The 15469-nt window shown below is 36.4% G+C and overlaps 2 protein-coding genes across 2 annotated transcripts; one reads left to right on the top strand and one right to left on the bottom strand.

Annotated features, from left to right (window-relative positions):
- Window positions 1–233: 233 nt before the first annotated feature.
- Window positions 234–674, bottom strand: LOC144551890 (uncharacterized). Its single transcript, XM_078299989.1, has one exon. It carries the CDS (start codon window positions 672–674, stop codon window positions 234–236), a length of 441 nt encoding a protein of 146 aa, XP_078156115.1.
- A 4842-nt stretch (window positions 675–5516) lies between these two features.
- LOC144551785 (histidine--tRNA ligase, cytoplasmic-like) lies at window positions 5517–10753 on the top strand. The gene is made up of 7 exons (XM_078299895.1): window positions 5517–7029; window positions 7815–7994; window positions 8284–8541; window positions 8767–8901; window positions 9010–9291; window positions 9502–9642; window positions 10206–10753. The coding sequence occupies exons 1-7, from the start codon at window positions 5599–5601 to the stop codon at window positions 10497–10499; spliced, it is 2721 nt and encodes a 906-aa protein (XP_078156021.1). The 5' UTR covers window positions 5517–5598; the 3' UTR covers window positions 10500–10753.
- The last annotated feature ends 4716 nt before the right edge of the window (window positions 10754–15469 follow it).

Raw genomic sequence — 15469 nt, 5'->3', positions numbered from 1 at the left:
ATACGCATCTTTGCTACACTTATCTTCTGAACATGTTGTCTTTTAGTAGCCCAACATTCTACACCATATAACATCGCAGGTCTGATAGCCATCATGTAGAAATTGCCTTTGAGCTTTTGTCAGACTTTTCTGTCACATAGGATGTCAGATGCCTGTCGCCATTTGACCCACCCCGCTCGAATCCTATGGCTAACTTCTTCATCAATCTCACCATCCCTCTGCAACATCAAACCCTAATATCGAAAAGTGTCATTCCTAGGCACTACTTGTTCATCCAAAGTGACATCTCCATCATCTGACCTGACACCACTGAACTCGCACCTCATATACTCGATTTTAGTCTTACTAAGTCTAAAACCCTTCGATTCTAGAGTATGTCTCCACAACTCTAGTTGCCCATCAACTCCTATCCTACTCTCGTTGATTAGCACCACATCATCAGCAAAGAGCATACACCAAGGGATCTCTCCTTGTATGTCCCTTGTAACTTCGTCTATCACTAGGGCAAAAATGTAGGGGCTCAAAGCTGACTCTTGATGTAATCTTATCTTAAGAAGAAAGTCATTGGTTTCGCTATTGCATGCTCTGATACTAGTCACAACGTCATTGTACATATCCTTGATGAGGGTAACGTACTTTGTTGGAACTTTCTTCTTTTCAAGAGCCCACCACATGACATTCCTAGTACTTTGTCGTACGCCTTCTCCAAGTCGATAAATATCATGTGTAGGTCCTTCCTCTGCTCGCTATATCTCTCCATAAGTTGTCTCGTCAAGAAATCGCCTCTGTGGTCGACCTCCCAAGCATAAAACCAAATTGGTTCTTCGTAATGCTTATCATTTTTCTTAAGCGATGTTTGGTGACTCTCTCCCAAAGCTTCATTGTATGACTCATAAGTTTAATCCCTCTGTAATTTGTACAACTTTGAATATCTCCCTTATTCTTGAAGATTGGTACTAATATGTTTCTCCTCTACTTGTCAGGCATCTTGTTTGATCTGAAAATGCTATTGAACAACTTAGTTAGCCAAGCTACTCCTACGTCTCCAAGGCACCTCCACGCTGTTAGTTTGTAATAATATAGAAGTTAATAATATGATAATTTATCATAAAGCTTTGTTCATGAATTGAATGTTTAATTATATATCATTTTGTTGCCTTGAATATTATTGAATTATGGATCATTTCGAGTTCATGACTGGAATTGTGAAACTCCATAATAAAGATGATATATATTCTTAAGAAGTCACTAACCGAGGTAATTAGCAGGAACACTAATTAACCGTTACTAGGTTAGTATGTGGATTAAAAGTGTTAGATATGTGTTCTAAAAGTTATCTTATGTTGATCACTTTTACATGTTATGTTAATGAATTGGATGCTACATGCATTTTGTTCCATGAAATTTATGTTTATCTATAGAAGTGTTCAAGAAGATGCTCTTGGTCTTGAACCATAGAACTCTATATGATGACAAACATAAATCTCTAAAATGTTCACAGACTTGGTTATTAGCATGGAACACTAATATACCATGATAAATTTGTCATGCTGATTAAAGTACATTGTAGTTCTATAAATGTTGATAAAGGCTTATCGTTTAATAACATGAGTATATGAAAGGTTTCATATATTGAACAGACCTAATGAATGAAAATATTATATGGGTTATGTTAGTGTCATTAATATTTTCATTGTGTCTCAGAATTCTAAGATATGAGATGTATTTATTTTTCACATGAGAAATATATAATGTAATTAGTATTAAAAGATGCTTATCATAAGTGGTGATAAAAATATTAGTTCCTTGTATATAACTTGTGCGGGAGAAAGTTATATGTCAATAGTATCATTGCCCCTCATTTATAATGAGTGATGATATTTTGTGGGCCCCTTGGTAAAGTAGAATTATAATGCATGCAATATAACTGAAGTGCAGTTATATATTTATATAATTTACTTAAGAGACCAAGAAACGAATATAATACAAAGATGACACGGTCCGACTTTGTATATTATTCATAATATCATGTGGCAAGGAATAGACACAAGTAATGTTATTTGTAACGTTACTTTAAAGGATCATGTATTGTAAAAAGGATATTTTACATCTATGTTATTTGGGTAACTATAATGTATAGCTAAAATACCGCTTATAGTTTATGGTAATAAAATATTTTATGTCATTGCCAACATAACACAGATCCTCCATATAGGTCACACCAACTGAACGAGAAACAAGAAGGATATTTTATTTATATGATGTATATTGTTTCATATGACATGAAATAATATATATGTGATAAATAAATATCATGACTGCTTAGAACGAGGATAAATTTATGAGAAATGTGCATGTATATTATTTGGTATAATATGGTGCATATTTTATAGTATAATATACATGACACATAATTAATAATGTGCAAAACATTGTTATAACATAAGTTTATTAAAACCCAAAATGAATATGAGTTGATGCTGGTACTGTAGCGCGCACTGTAGCAGTTACTGTAGTGCGCACTGTAGCAGCGGCTAGGGTTGTATCTTTTATTAAAGAGAATTATACTAGGAAGATTACACAATGGAAACCCTAGTATATTTGTATATAAGGAGGTAAAGAAGGTATTTAAAAAGTAAGCAAGCAAGAAATTTTCTAAAAAATTTATTTCCTTCTCTTCCTCTCCCTCCTAGCCGCCATTCCTATTCCTCTCATATTATTGGTTTCTCTAATAAGAAATTATTAGAAGAACAAGAAGGGTTATTAACTAGGTTCTAAGCTTAGATTAGATTAAGATCTCTAACAAGGTATTTCTAATCCTTGTTTAGTTCAAGGTGAACACTAGGAGGCCGTTTCGACAAACGAAGGTATCCAAGAGATCTAGAAGAGAATTCGACTTCTCTCTATTTACCAAATTGACATTTGGTAGAGGTATATCCAAATCACTTTTAGTAAATAGATTTGTGATTAATGAATGAGTAGATATCCATTTGCATACATTTGAATTGCTTTAATATAATTAGCATAATAAAGTAGATCCGTAGATGCTTGTAAGAAGGTTAAAAATTTTGAATTTATTGCCTTGCCGCATCATGAAATCCTTCAATTGGTATCAGAGCCAGGTTATTTATTATGCTAATTAGAATATTTTAATTATGTGATTTAATCCATAAGTGCCTAGTTAATCTATCTCTTGCAATATGGTGCAGTTTTATTTTCATGTTTGAAGTCCTTTTGATTTAAATTGCTAAAAGAATTTTTGGTATGTTATTTTTGGTAGTTCTAAAATTCTAATGTTTATTTAGGATGTTTAGAACAGAAAGAAAATATAAATCTAGGGTTTTATTCGGATTTATATAGCAATACAAAATTAACAAAAAAACGGAACAGCAGAAAAATTCCAGCAAGCAGTTCCAGATTTGTCTGAAATTAAAATCATTATTCCTGGAGTTTGGCTACACAGAATATTTAGTTCTTTATATCAAATTAAAGGTCTTTGAGTCTAGTTTTCAGAAAGTATAATTTCGCTTCACAAAAATATTTTATATTTTTCGGAAAAATTAAAAAGGCAGAGACTGCGCAGCAGCTCTTGCTCACTGCTTGGATGGGTGGCATTTTGCTACTTTGCTTCAAATTATTTTTGCAAATTCTACTTTACTAGATCTCATTAATATGATATAAAAGTGGTGAAAAATCGATCTGATTAGAGTGTTGGCCACTACTGAAGGTAACTATATGAGATTGTCTCTTTATAAATAAGGTATTAGCTAACATGAGGTCTAGGTATAACCTTACAATTTACGCAAGCTTGTTTGTCATCTCTCCTAGTAAGGACAAAATCGATCTGATTAGAGTGCTGGCCACTACTGAAGGTAACTATATGGGGCTGTTCGGCTGGACAGGATTAAGCCCCCTTAAGGCTAAAGGAGCCTCATTTAGCTTCCTTAGCCGCTTAGTCCTGCTGAACACCGGTTCCTTAGCACGGATTAAGCTTACCTCATTTAGCCTTCTTTTGCCCGGATCTTAATCCGCTGCCTATTCCTTAAGGCAACTTGCCCCCTCCTTTAGCTTCCTTAATCCGTTGACCATTCTTTTAACTTACCAAACACCGGTTCCTTAAGCTTCCTTAGGACTTAATCCTAAGATTAAGGGGTGTTGCCAAACAGCCCCTATGAGATTGTCTTTTTCTAAAGAAGGTATTAGCTAACATGAGGTCATAAGCTATGGCGAAATTCAAGATCTCTTCTCCTTCTTGGTTCTTATCGCCATATCCAAAACCTCCATCCACCCTCTCAAATCCCCCACTAGTTGTACCAACATGGCCGTTAAAATCTCCTCCTATGAAAAGTTTCTCACTACTAGACACACCTCTGACCATGCTATCAAGGTCTTCCCAAAATCCCCTCTTGGCAGCCTCACTTAGACCTACTTGTGGGGCATACGCACTAATGGCGTTCAAAACCTTATCGCCAACTACCAACTTAACTAGAATGATCCTATCCCCTTGTCTCCTAACGTCGACAACTCTGTTCTTGAGGCTCTTATCAATTAAGATGCCCACCCCATTCTTGTTTCGTTCTTTTCATGTGTACCATAGTTTGAAGCTTGTATCCTCCACCTCCTTCGCCTTCTGGCCCGTCCATTTAGTCTCCTGAACGCATAAGATATTCACGTCTCCTAGTCGCAGCATCAACTATCTCTCTTAGCTTATCTGTTAAGGACCCTACATTCCAACTACCTAAACAAATCCTACTTTCCTCGGCTAGCTTCCTTGCCTCTCGCACCTGTCGAGTAAGGTGCGAAGACTCTTGCTCATTTACCACTACATCCGGGCGCCGATGTAGTGCGCCACTAATGAGGTGACGACCCGGCCCTTGCTCATTTAACACCACACTCGAGTTCCGATATGGCACATCGCTAAGAGGGTTACGCCCTAACAAAATATCTATGAGTTTCATTTCATAAGAGAATGTTTTTTTTTTTTTTTACTGCTGGCTCACCAAGCCTATCACGAACCCTCCTCCTTTATTCTGACTTGGAACAGACTGTGTAGAAACTACACCGGCGGAGTTTATGAATTCAATGATATACTAATTTTTTTGTTTGTTTGTTAATAATTAGGGTCGAAAATACAATATTTGTAGGATTAGATGTAAGGACCAATAATTCTATATAATACTATCTACTAATAGTTACTGGGAAATGCTACATTATTGAGGATTCAAATCTGCTTCTTTTCTTAAGAAAAGGAGCACCCTTCTATTCCTCCATCTGAACCGTTCAAAATTGATCCAACGGCTTTGATTATATCTAATTTGTTTTAATATATTATATTGATATAAAAGAAAAAGTAATCGAAGCCGTTGGATCAATTTTGAACGGTTCAGATGAAGGAATAGGAGGGTGCTCCTTTTTGAATCCCATTATTGATATCATATTTCTTGGGAAATGCTACATTTTTTTTTTTTTTTCACTTGCTCAAGGCGATTCCGTCTCACAGCACTGCCACTGCACAGCCACCCCTAAACCTAAATCGCACCACTCAGGCAATAATCTCCTCTCCACTCAGTCATCTCTCTCTCTCTCAATCTCACATCCATGGCGGCGCCCACCGTCACCGTTGAGCTTGGCGCCAAGGGATTCTCTCTCTCCGCCGCCACGATATACTCCATCGCCAACTCACTTTCCCATGTCCAGATCGACTCTTCAGCTCTCGATAAACTTAAACCCTCTTCTTCTTCTTCCTTCTCTCTACCCCAGACCCTAGATTCAAACCCTAACCCTACATTCCTCCCTCCCTCCCTCGCTCGTGCTTCCATTGCTGTCTTCTTGAACAAGCTTCTCTCCTCAGACTCCTCAGTCCGCCGATCCCTCCCTCTACTACTCCAACAAACCCTTGCACTCTCCTCCGGATTCGATCAACTCGATTTCTCTTCTCCACCTGCTCTTCTTCATTCCCTCTGCACCATAACCAACACTGACATTAATTCCATTTCAGTTTCTTATGAAGAAATTGGCTTTTTCCAGACCTCCTCATCCCTCCTAATTGCCACTGCTGCCATCTTGGACTGCTGTGCTACCGCTCTCATTAGAGTTTCTGATGCCGTTGCAGCTTTGTCGTGTGAGGCGGCCAGGGCTGACTTGGCAGCATTTGATTTGCCAGTGTCAGGCGATGGGTTCTCCAGGAAAGATGAGACTGATGTGGCAGCTGACATCAAGATGCTTCTCTTTGGATCTAAACTTGCCGGAAAGAATGGTTCCGCTGTATTTTTACAAATTCCTTCTTCTTTTGGTCTTTTTAGAGAGGCTGTTAGGTTGCTTCATGCATGTACACGCATAGAATTGAATTCATCAGTTAAATTAAGGAAACCTGCACAGAATGATAATTGTGGGAATGAGGCATCTGTGGTTGATTTGGTTTGGTTTCTTGTAAAACCTATCAAAACCATGGCTCAGACTAGTTTCAAGAGAGCTAAATTGAATATTGAATCGATTACAGATGAAAGGATTCTATCAGAAGTTGAATCCTTGTTTAACCAACAGTGTGTTGGTTTTGATGGGTTCAAAGAGAGCTTCGATTCAGTACTTGTTAACTATATGAAAGGGAATGATAGTGTTGCCTTTTTGCAAGGAGTGTATGATCTTTTGGTTAAGTTTAGATCGATTCTTGCTTGGGAGGCAGCATTGGCTCTCTTCTCCATTGAAATTGATGATTCTATAGAGAAAAATCGTGATGCATTGGTAAATGCACAGCCAAATGGAGAGAATGCGAAGGGGGATAAGAAGGGAGAGAAGAAAAAGAAGAAAAAGACCTTGGGGAAGGGCACTTCTGCTATTTTGCAACTTCTCACTGACCATGTTGCTAATGGAAAGGAGGCTTCACGTGACAAAGTTGCAGTTTTGGCCGAGTGGGCCCGTGATCTCTCAGCATATTTTGACCCAATGGATAGCCGGCTTGAGATTTTGGTGGCCAAAGTAAAAGAAATTGTTGAGACCAATGAAGTTAGGAGACTTCCCAAAATTCCAAAGGTTAGATTCACATATTTATTTTATGGTTTTGAAGGTTAGCAGGCGAATCGGCCACTAAAAACTTGTATTGATGAAAAAAACTTTACAATTTATGTATATAGAGATTTGCATATTATTTCTTTCTCGGAAAGAATGAATAAAATTGATTTTCATGAAAATTTCTGTAAATATTATAGGCAATAGTCTGTAGAGGTTCTTATGCTATTTTGATTTCTTTTTAATTATGCATAAATGGTAACTTCAGTATTCGTTTAGTACACTCTTTACAGAGATTAAATTAACTGTGTTATATATCCATATGCACCAATTTGAGTCAGTGTTGTTACTAACTGTATCTTGAAGGACTTTGTGATGTGTCACAAGCAAAATTTAAACAATCATTTAGGGCCTCTTTTCTTGCATGGTTTTCCCAAATCCTTGTAATTATTTTTGTTTTGAAATATCTGACATAATTTTCATCAAATATTTTAAAACAAAACAGTACCCAAATAACTGTATTCGAGGGCCTCATCTCTGGACTCCAAATGGAAAAAAAAAATAGTGGCCACAACAATTGCAGACTTTAGTCTGGTTTTCGGCATTTCCCATGGCTTCCTATAACTTCTAAATAATTTGCTGCACCATCTTTAGCATATTTCAATCACAGCTCTCAATAAAGACACTAAGCTGAAAATTTGCATTATCAAACAGGCCGTTAACTTTCACAAAAATCTTTGCTCTTAATTTTGTGTTATCTGGGGTTACTAGATTTGAATACTGTTCCATCTCCTTTTATGGGTGTGTAGGGGACCCGTGATTTTGCTGGAGAACAAATGGCGATTAGAGAACAGGCCTTTGCTATTATTGCGTCAGTGTTCAAAATGCATGGAGCAGAGGCACTGGATACACCTGTTTTTGAATTGAAAGAAACACTAATGGGTAAATATGGGGAAGATTCAAAATTGATTTACGACCTTGCTGACCAGGTTGGTGCATTCTATATTCTTAATTTTCTTATGAAACATTTTTTAAATTTAGCTGTAGTAACCTTCTCCTCTGCTGTTGGTTATCAGTTCTCATGACAATTTCTTATGCACCATTTCAAGATGCCTTCTATACTTTTCTGTTACGTCCAGTTATCCATCATCTGCCAGCGTTTTTTTCTTAAAAATAAATATAGAAGGAAACAATAATAAAATGAGTGCAACTGGTATTATATACTATTTGAGCTTTCTTATGTCTTTTATTGGCAATAACTAGTAAATTTGTTTACAGGGCGGTGAGTTGTGCTCTTTGCGATATGATTTGACAGTACCATTTGCACGGCACCTTGCAATGAACAACCTAAGTTCGATGACACGGTATCAGATAGCTAAGGTGTACCGAAGGGACAACCCATCAAAGGGTCGATATCGCGAGTTTTACCAGTGTGACTTTGATATTGCGGGGCAGTATGAGCCAATGTTGGCTGATTTTGAGGTTATTGTAGTTCTAACCCAATTACTTGACAGGCTCGACATCGGTACCTATGAGGTAAGTTAACTTCCCTATACAACTCAATTTTAACAGTCTATGCATCAGTTACATGAGATTTCTATGGTGATTTTTGGCAAAAGTTGAGCAAGTGAGACCTTGTGCTGTATCTGCTGTATCTTTCCATACAGCAAAGTATTATAATCTAAATTCAAATAAGGGCCGATAGTTATTTTAGCACTTTCAAAACAAAAGTTAGCTGTTAATCGTTGCTTGTAATTTCAGATAAAGTTCAACCACAGGAAGTTATTGGACGGGATGTTGGATATCTGTGGTGTACCTGCTGAAAAATTCAGAACTGTGTGCTCCAGCATTGACAAGCTAGACAAGCTAACTTTTGAGCAAGTCAAGAAGGAACTGGTACGCACAATTGCTTTGTAGTTGGTACATACTATGTTGGATTGACCCTGATTTAATTTGTACCAAATACTAATATTTTCTAAATTGTATAAAAATGTTGGAACCTAGGTGGACGAGAAAGGGCTATCTGCTGAGACTGCCGACAAAATAGGAGCAATTGTCAAAAAGCGTGGATCCCCATTTGAAATTCTGTCAGAACTGAAAGCAGAAGGGAGTAAATTTTTGGAGAATAGTGGATCAGTAATTGCACTAGGTGAATTGGATATTTTGTTTCGGGCTCTAAAAGAGGCAAACTGCCTTGACAATCTGGTTTTTGATCTGAGCCTTGCCAGAGGGCTTGACTATTATACCGGGGTTATATACGAGGCTGTCTTCAAGGGTACCACTCAGGTATTTTACTCATTTATTGTATTAACTAATCAATTGTGTACCTATGGTAGGACTGTGTTTTCAAGGATTGTGTCACTACTAACCTGCAAAAACATGAAATTTATGGTGCCCTTGCTGTTCAAAACTTCTTTTTGATGTAATCCAAGTTTTACAGTGTGGATGGGTTATTTTCTGTTTTGATTTGCATCATTTTTCTTTACCGGAATATAGGTTGGTTCAATTGCGGCCGGAGGACGATATGATAATTTGGTAGGCATGTTCAGTGGAAAACAGGTACCAGCAGTAGGTGTTAGCCTTGGAATTGAACGAGTTTTTGCTATTAAGGAACAGCAGGCCAAGGACAGGAACCAGGTAAATATCTTTGGTCATAACCCTGATAGCAGTTTGTTTGCTATTGTTATAGAGAATAGCCTGTCCAACAGCTTTTTAAGGAAGCTTTTCCTCCTGGGGAAGAATAATCTCTCAGCATTAGCTAGGAAATAAATAGAATATTATTCATATCCCCATTCTTTGTTTTTTGCTGGATCAGTGCTGTTCCTTTTTAACTTTTCCTATAATTTATAAAGTTGCTTGCTATCAGAATCCATACTTCCCATTAATAAGAGAAGAGAGACCGTTGCAAAAAAAACCGAAAGACCAAAAAACCAAAAAACAAAAAACAACAAAGCCTGCCCTTCTTTCTTGAGGTCAACAAAAATACAAAAGCAAGTGTTTTGAGATAAAAAGCATAACCTAGTGAGAGAAGATCAGCTAGACTCAATTGCTCATGGTCAGTATAAATGAAATTGTAACCTGGTAATCAGGCAATGCAGGACAGTTATATCGTCAAAGAGCCAAAGGCCTTACATAATTTAAGTTAGTATGGTTGTAAGTTAGTTAACTATGAGTCCCAACTCACCCTAATATTTTGATAGGTTGTACGAGCAACGGAAACACAAGTGTTGGTATCCATTTTGGGTAAAGACGTGATCTCAGCTGCAAAGCTGGTGGGACCTTTATGGAATGCAAATATTAGTGCTAAAATGAAGGTTTCAAAGAGGGTGATGGATCATATAACATTTGCAAAGCAAAAGGGAATCCCGTGGATGGTCCTTGTTGGTGAATCAGAAATAGCAAGTGGTGTGGTCAAGTTGAAGAATATTGAGTTGAACGAAGAAATTACAGTATCTAGAGAAGATTATGTTGAAGAGCTACAGAAAAGGCTCTAATGGTGCTTGGGAAGAAGTGGTATTTCTTGGTAAGGTTTTTGTTCATAAGTACCTGTTGAAAATTAGTCTACGATTGATAGAAACTGATGGATGTTGCCTGTCAGATCTAATTGTGCTTGTTATAGTTGAGTGTTTTTTATAATAGTCTGTTTCTTGTAAGATTAATTTTGACCCAGCAAAGCTAAAGAATTGGAAAGCACATGATTATTTTTCTTCTTATTTCTGCAATGCAAATTGGTGATCTCTGTGTTATAGCTTTGGCATTGTTCTCGAGAATTTTTGCTGCATTATTAATACCCAAACAAAATCTCCAAATAAGTCTTCCAAGTAATTAATATCTAACTTCTATTTTCAACACTAATATTTAAGCATTTAAAGCTCTGTTTATAAGCATTCACGAAACATGTAAACCTCTATATATAGGTATTTAACTCCTAACTACTTTTGTCTTCAAGTTAAAAAAAAAAAGATTCATTTCATCACTTTTTTTTATCATTCTCGTTTATTTCCTTGACAATTCGTAATGAATTTTGCGGATTTAAAAATATAAATGTTTTATACTTGATTTTATTTTTCAAATGAGATTCATAAAGAAATACTTTTGAATTTTTTTTAAAAAAAAATTGTTATTTTTATTTTTTGTAAATAAAGTCAACAAGTACTTTACATTCTAAAGCTTTTAAACCTCAGCCTACAACTTTTTTAAATTAACTCATGCTACAGTCAAGCATTAAACCTCATATCAAACATATAAATTTCTTAAATTTTTTACAGCTGATACTTTTAACCATGACGACATTCTAGAAAGTCTGTAGCATCTTTTAGAGTGAATATTTTAAATCATTTAAACATCTAATGCTTACTATTTAACCTGCTACGTTCAAGCATTTAAGCGTCAAATCTAGGTTAATTTTTTATTTTTTACGGCTTGCACTTTTAACAACAACGACCTTTTAGAAGGTCGGTATGCTTCTTGAAACACAACTTCTGAACCATTTAAACTACTGCTTCCAAACGTTTGAACATCAAATCTATTTTTTTTTATTTACAACTGACACTTTTGACGACGAAGACCTTCTAGAAAGTCAGTGTGTCTCTTGGAACGCAACTTCTCAATTAAACCTCTTATACAATTAACATTTTAAACAAGGTTTGAGTGTGGTTTCCATTTGATTAAAACATTCTCCATTATTTTTGCTAGAGAACAACTATTCAAACCTATAGTATCACTCGTTTAAAGTAGTACACTCGAACATTTAAAACACACAATCAAGCTTTCAAAACTACATGAAACAAAAACACCAAATAAAAATAAACAACATATAAAGCATCTGTTCATTCCATCAAGTAAAATTTAATTACACGAACAAAATTAAAACATTTAAAGCTACAAAAGACCTAATTGTTAAATGAAACAGTAAAGCATTTGTACCACCCACCAGGTAAAAATTAACAACATATATCATCTCCTTATGATCAATAAGGACAAACATATTTTTAGTTTGCTCAGCTCACTCGAACAAGTAGAAAAGAAAAGAAAAGAAAAAAAGAAAAAGATAACTTATTATAAGTAGAGGCTTGAGTAGACAAAGAAATTTAAACATAGGCCATGATGCAGTTAATAGCTCGCTTGCATATTCCAGTCAAATTCACTCAAAGATATATGATCAATCTCACTCAAATATGACTGCGGAGTAGGTCTGATGTATGTTGGATTCTCTTTTCCGTAGCGCCCTTCTTCCATCATATACTGCAAGTGTCATTTCAAAAACAATTAACTGCAAAGCAACATATTTCCTTCTTAGTTAATATTTTGATATGAAAAAAAAGAGGCTGGAATCTGGGTGAGGTAACAATAAAAATTAAGTTGGAAAAATCTAGGTCAGAACATGCAGCTAGCACAGCCCACATTCGGATGCAGCTGAAAATAGGTTCCACATTATTAAGTTGTTTAATTTGTTCTATTGGCATATTTGGAGCTTAATTGAAGATTTGGGAAAAATTAAGGCTTAATTTGGCACAGTTGTTTTGTTCTATTGGTAATTTGGCATCCGGATCGGATGTGCCCTATGCATGCTTATTAAATTACACTCGATCGGTATTTTACAATTTTGTTGGATACAAATGAAATTCTCCATTGGGTCTACACAAATGGAGAATTTGCTCCATATGGCATTGACGAGAGTCGATCAGCCCTCAGAAAGAGAAGAACAAGAGCGATGACATCACACTCATCTCTGTAACTTTCCCTTCTAAACGTCTGACAAGTGACAACCCTTTCTTTTTACCAGAAAAATTCAAAAGTCGCCCTGTTTCCATGCTTAACTATTTGCATGACATATCACTCTGAACTGAACAGAATCTATAATCATCCCCATCCGTCTTAGCATTGTTTCCAAATGTCGCCGCCTTTGATCTATCTCTTCACTGACCTGAGTGCATTTTACAACTCAAAATTCTTCAACAACCAGTGTGGAGTGTGGTAAAATGGTAAGGTGATAGTATCCTGCTAGCTGTGTTATGCATATTCCTGTGCTCTTGTATTGCACTCATCAGTTTTAGCAACAACTAATATCCAATTTGCACTCATGTCATTAGAGCATTAATTTCTTAGAAATTAACTAGATCTTCAATTTATTTACAGTGAGATCTAACCTTTAAACCTCAATGGCCAACCATTCAAAATAAAATAATGAAGCATTTAAATCTAATGATCAACTAAATAAAAAATGAAATATACAACGATTTAACCTCAACAATGACACTTCAAATCTCTAGAATAATAAGCATATAAACCTATCGATCCTTTAAGTTGAGTTACCTCAGCATTTAAACATATCGATCCATTATAGTACTCCACAAATTTGGCGTCGTCTCGTGCGAACCTTGCAACCAATGTTTATAAAATACTGAAAGAAAGTACTTAAATGAAAGAAAATACTTAAATTTTAGAATGTACAATTACAATACTGCTATAAGGTGGAATGTTAATACTTGAAGCAACAAATTGCCAGAGGTAATTGTTTACTGTTTAAGAAAGGAATGAAATGAAGAAAGGGGAGCTCCAATTCTCACAAACTTACAGGAACACCAGGATTGATTCCTGAAGCAACCATCTGACCTTATCACCAATGTGATGCTATTGATATGGTGTGCAAAGTAAGAACATATTTTGTTAATTTGGGCAAATTTCACCAGAGTTGGTTTTTAAAATTGAAGTTCAATACTTCATGCGTAGTAAATAAGTATCATATCTACAGGCGATTTGAAAGGAGAAAACTAACTTGTGATTGCAATTTGCGACTATGAGAGTGTAGAAAGAGGATGCGATGGTGCGACGGAATACGAATTGGAAATGAAGATGGGTTTCAACGTTTCTTTAAGCTTCTCACTCACCGGAGAAGAGTGAAAGGTAAGATCTGTCTCTACGTCATGATCTGATCTGTCTTCAAGCTTCTCACTAATCGATTTGTCTGTAGGTCATGATCAGGTCAATTATTGCGCGAGTTGTCTCATCCAAGACGTCATCGGAGCTATAACAAACAAACGCTAAACTCGGAGCGCTTGAAAGGAGTTTAGCATCACCTCTGTCTCTGATCTCTCTCGTTCTCTCTCATTCACTCTGTCGAGTTCTCTGCCTCCGGTCTCTCTCGCTCTCTTTCTCGTTCTCTCTCTATCGGATTGAATGGGAGAGAAGAAAAAGGATCGATGTGTTTTGGCGGGGGTGGAGATGATCCAATAGGAGAGAAGCAAAGAATCCATCGGAGCTGATTAGGTTTTGACTGTTTTTCCATTTTGGAGCTGGACATTGGAGTAGGAGGCACCACCAGGAGAGGACTCTCATTCCATGGAGTCTCTGGCTTGAATTGCTTTGCAGTTATTATTATGTTTTGTAATATATTAGAACTTAGGCCTTTTGGAACTCAGTGTTATTTTGCAACATTTTGCGCACTTATGCCAGTAGTTATGTTTTCAAATATTTTGGACAATGGTTGTAATGTTTGAATGGTTTCTTTAATGAAACGGGCGTAAAGCCTTTTACCAAAAAATGTTGGAGTAGGAGGAAAACCGATCGGATTGGGGCTTAGGCGGAGCGCTTGGACAGAGTGCTTAGGTGGAAACAGAGGAAGGGATTGGGATTGAGAAAATAACAGCGGAGATGGGAAAAAAGAGGGAGGAAAGAGATGGGAAGCGGAAAGGAGAAATGGAAAAACATCGGCCGTTATTCGTGATAAAAAATGGAAAGGTATCGGTTGTTATTAGCAATAAAAAATGGAAAGTTTTTGGTTGGGGGATTGTCCAGGTTTGATGGCTCGGGGTATTGCTGTTAAAATAATGGAGATATGAAAAGAAAAAAAATAACCCTGGGGGATAGCTTATAATCCCCTGTTCATTACCATTTAGATGATGTTGAAGTGCCACAGAAGATCTGGAGTATATCAGAATGGAAAGTGGTGCACAATATTTGAAAGGCAAGCTGGTGCGCAATATTTGGAAGGAGATTAATCTTTGCTGTATACGATTATTATTTGTTGCATTATAATATTATGTAAACATAGAATTAGTTAAGCTAAGTTTGGAAAGTAGAATAAGGCAGATTGTTGCCTTCCTACGCATGACTCCTCTATATATTGATATATCTCCTGTAAGCAATGTACACAAGAATTATTATTTCATTAAAATAAAATTGGGAGGGAAGGGAGTTTCATGGGAGAGCTGTATTCTTTATCTTTATTCCGTTAAATTAACAGATGATTCCTTTTTGTCCTTCCCTTTTGGGAATTCTTTTCTCAAGGACATAACATTGGCCTTTTGCTCAAAAATTTTGAAGGACTGGCTGCAAACGTAGAGCCATAAAAGAAAAACTTCTTATATTATACTGTAGTTAGTTTGGGTGCAAATGCCAATACTTTATAAGATGATCTCTTGCTTACAGCACCATGACGCTCCAATAAAGAAGCAAGAAATGA

This window comes from Carex rostrata, chromosome 3 (genome assembly GCF_964058835.1).
Source record: "Carex rostrata chromosome 3, lpCarRost1.2, whole genome shotgun sequence".
Taxonomy (NCBI): Eukaryota; Viridiplantae; Streptophyta; class Magnoliopsida; order Poales; family Cyperaceae; genus Carex; species Carex rostrata.
Note: the sequence above shows the minus strand (reverse complement) of the source record. Positions and strands in the feature narration are given on the sequence as shown.

Excerpts from the sequence above, each read along its gene's own strand:
- LOC144551785 (XM_078299895.1), top strand. The coding sequence starts at position 5,599 with ATGGCGGCGCCCACCGTCACCGTTGAGCTTGGCGCCAAGGGATTCTCT. Across the intron at positions 7,995-8,283 it reads TTTACGACCTTGCTGACCAG|GGCGGTGAGTTGTGCTCTTT; the intron begins GTTGGTGCATTC and ends ATTTGTTTACAG. Across the intron at positions 9,643-10,205 it reads AGGCCAAGGACAGGAACCAG|GTTGTACGAGCAACGGAAAC; the intron begins GTAAATATCTTT and ends ATATTTTGATAG.
- LOC144551890 (XM_078299989.1), bottom strand. The coding sequence starts at position 674 with ATGTGGTGGGCTCTTGAAAAGAAGAAAGTTCCAACAAAGTACGTTACC.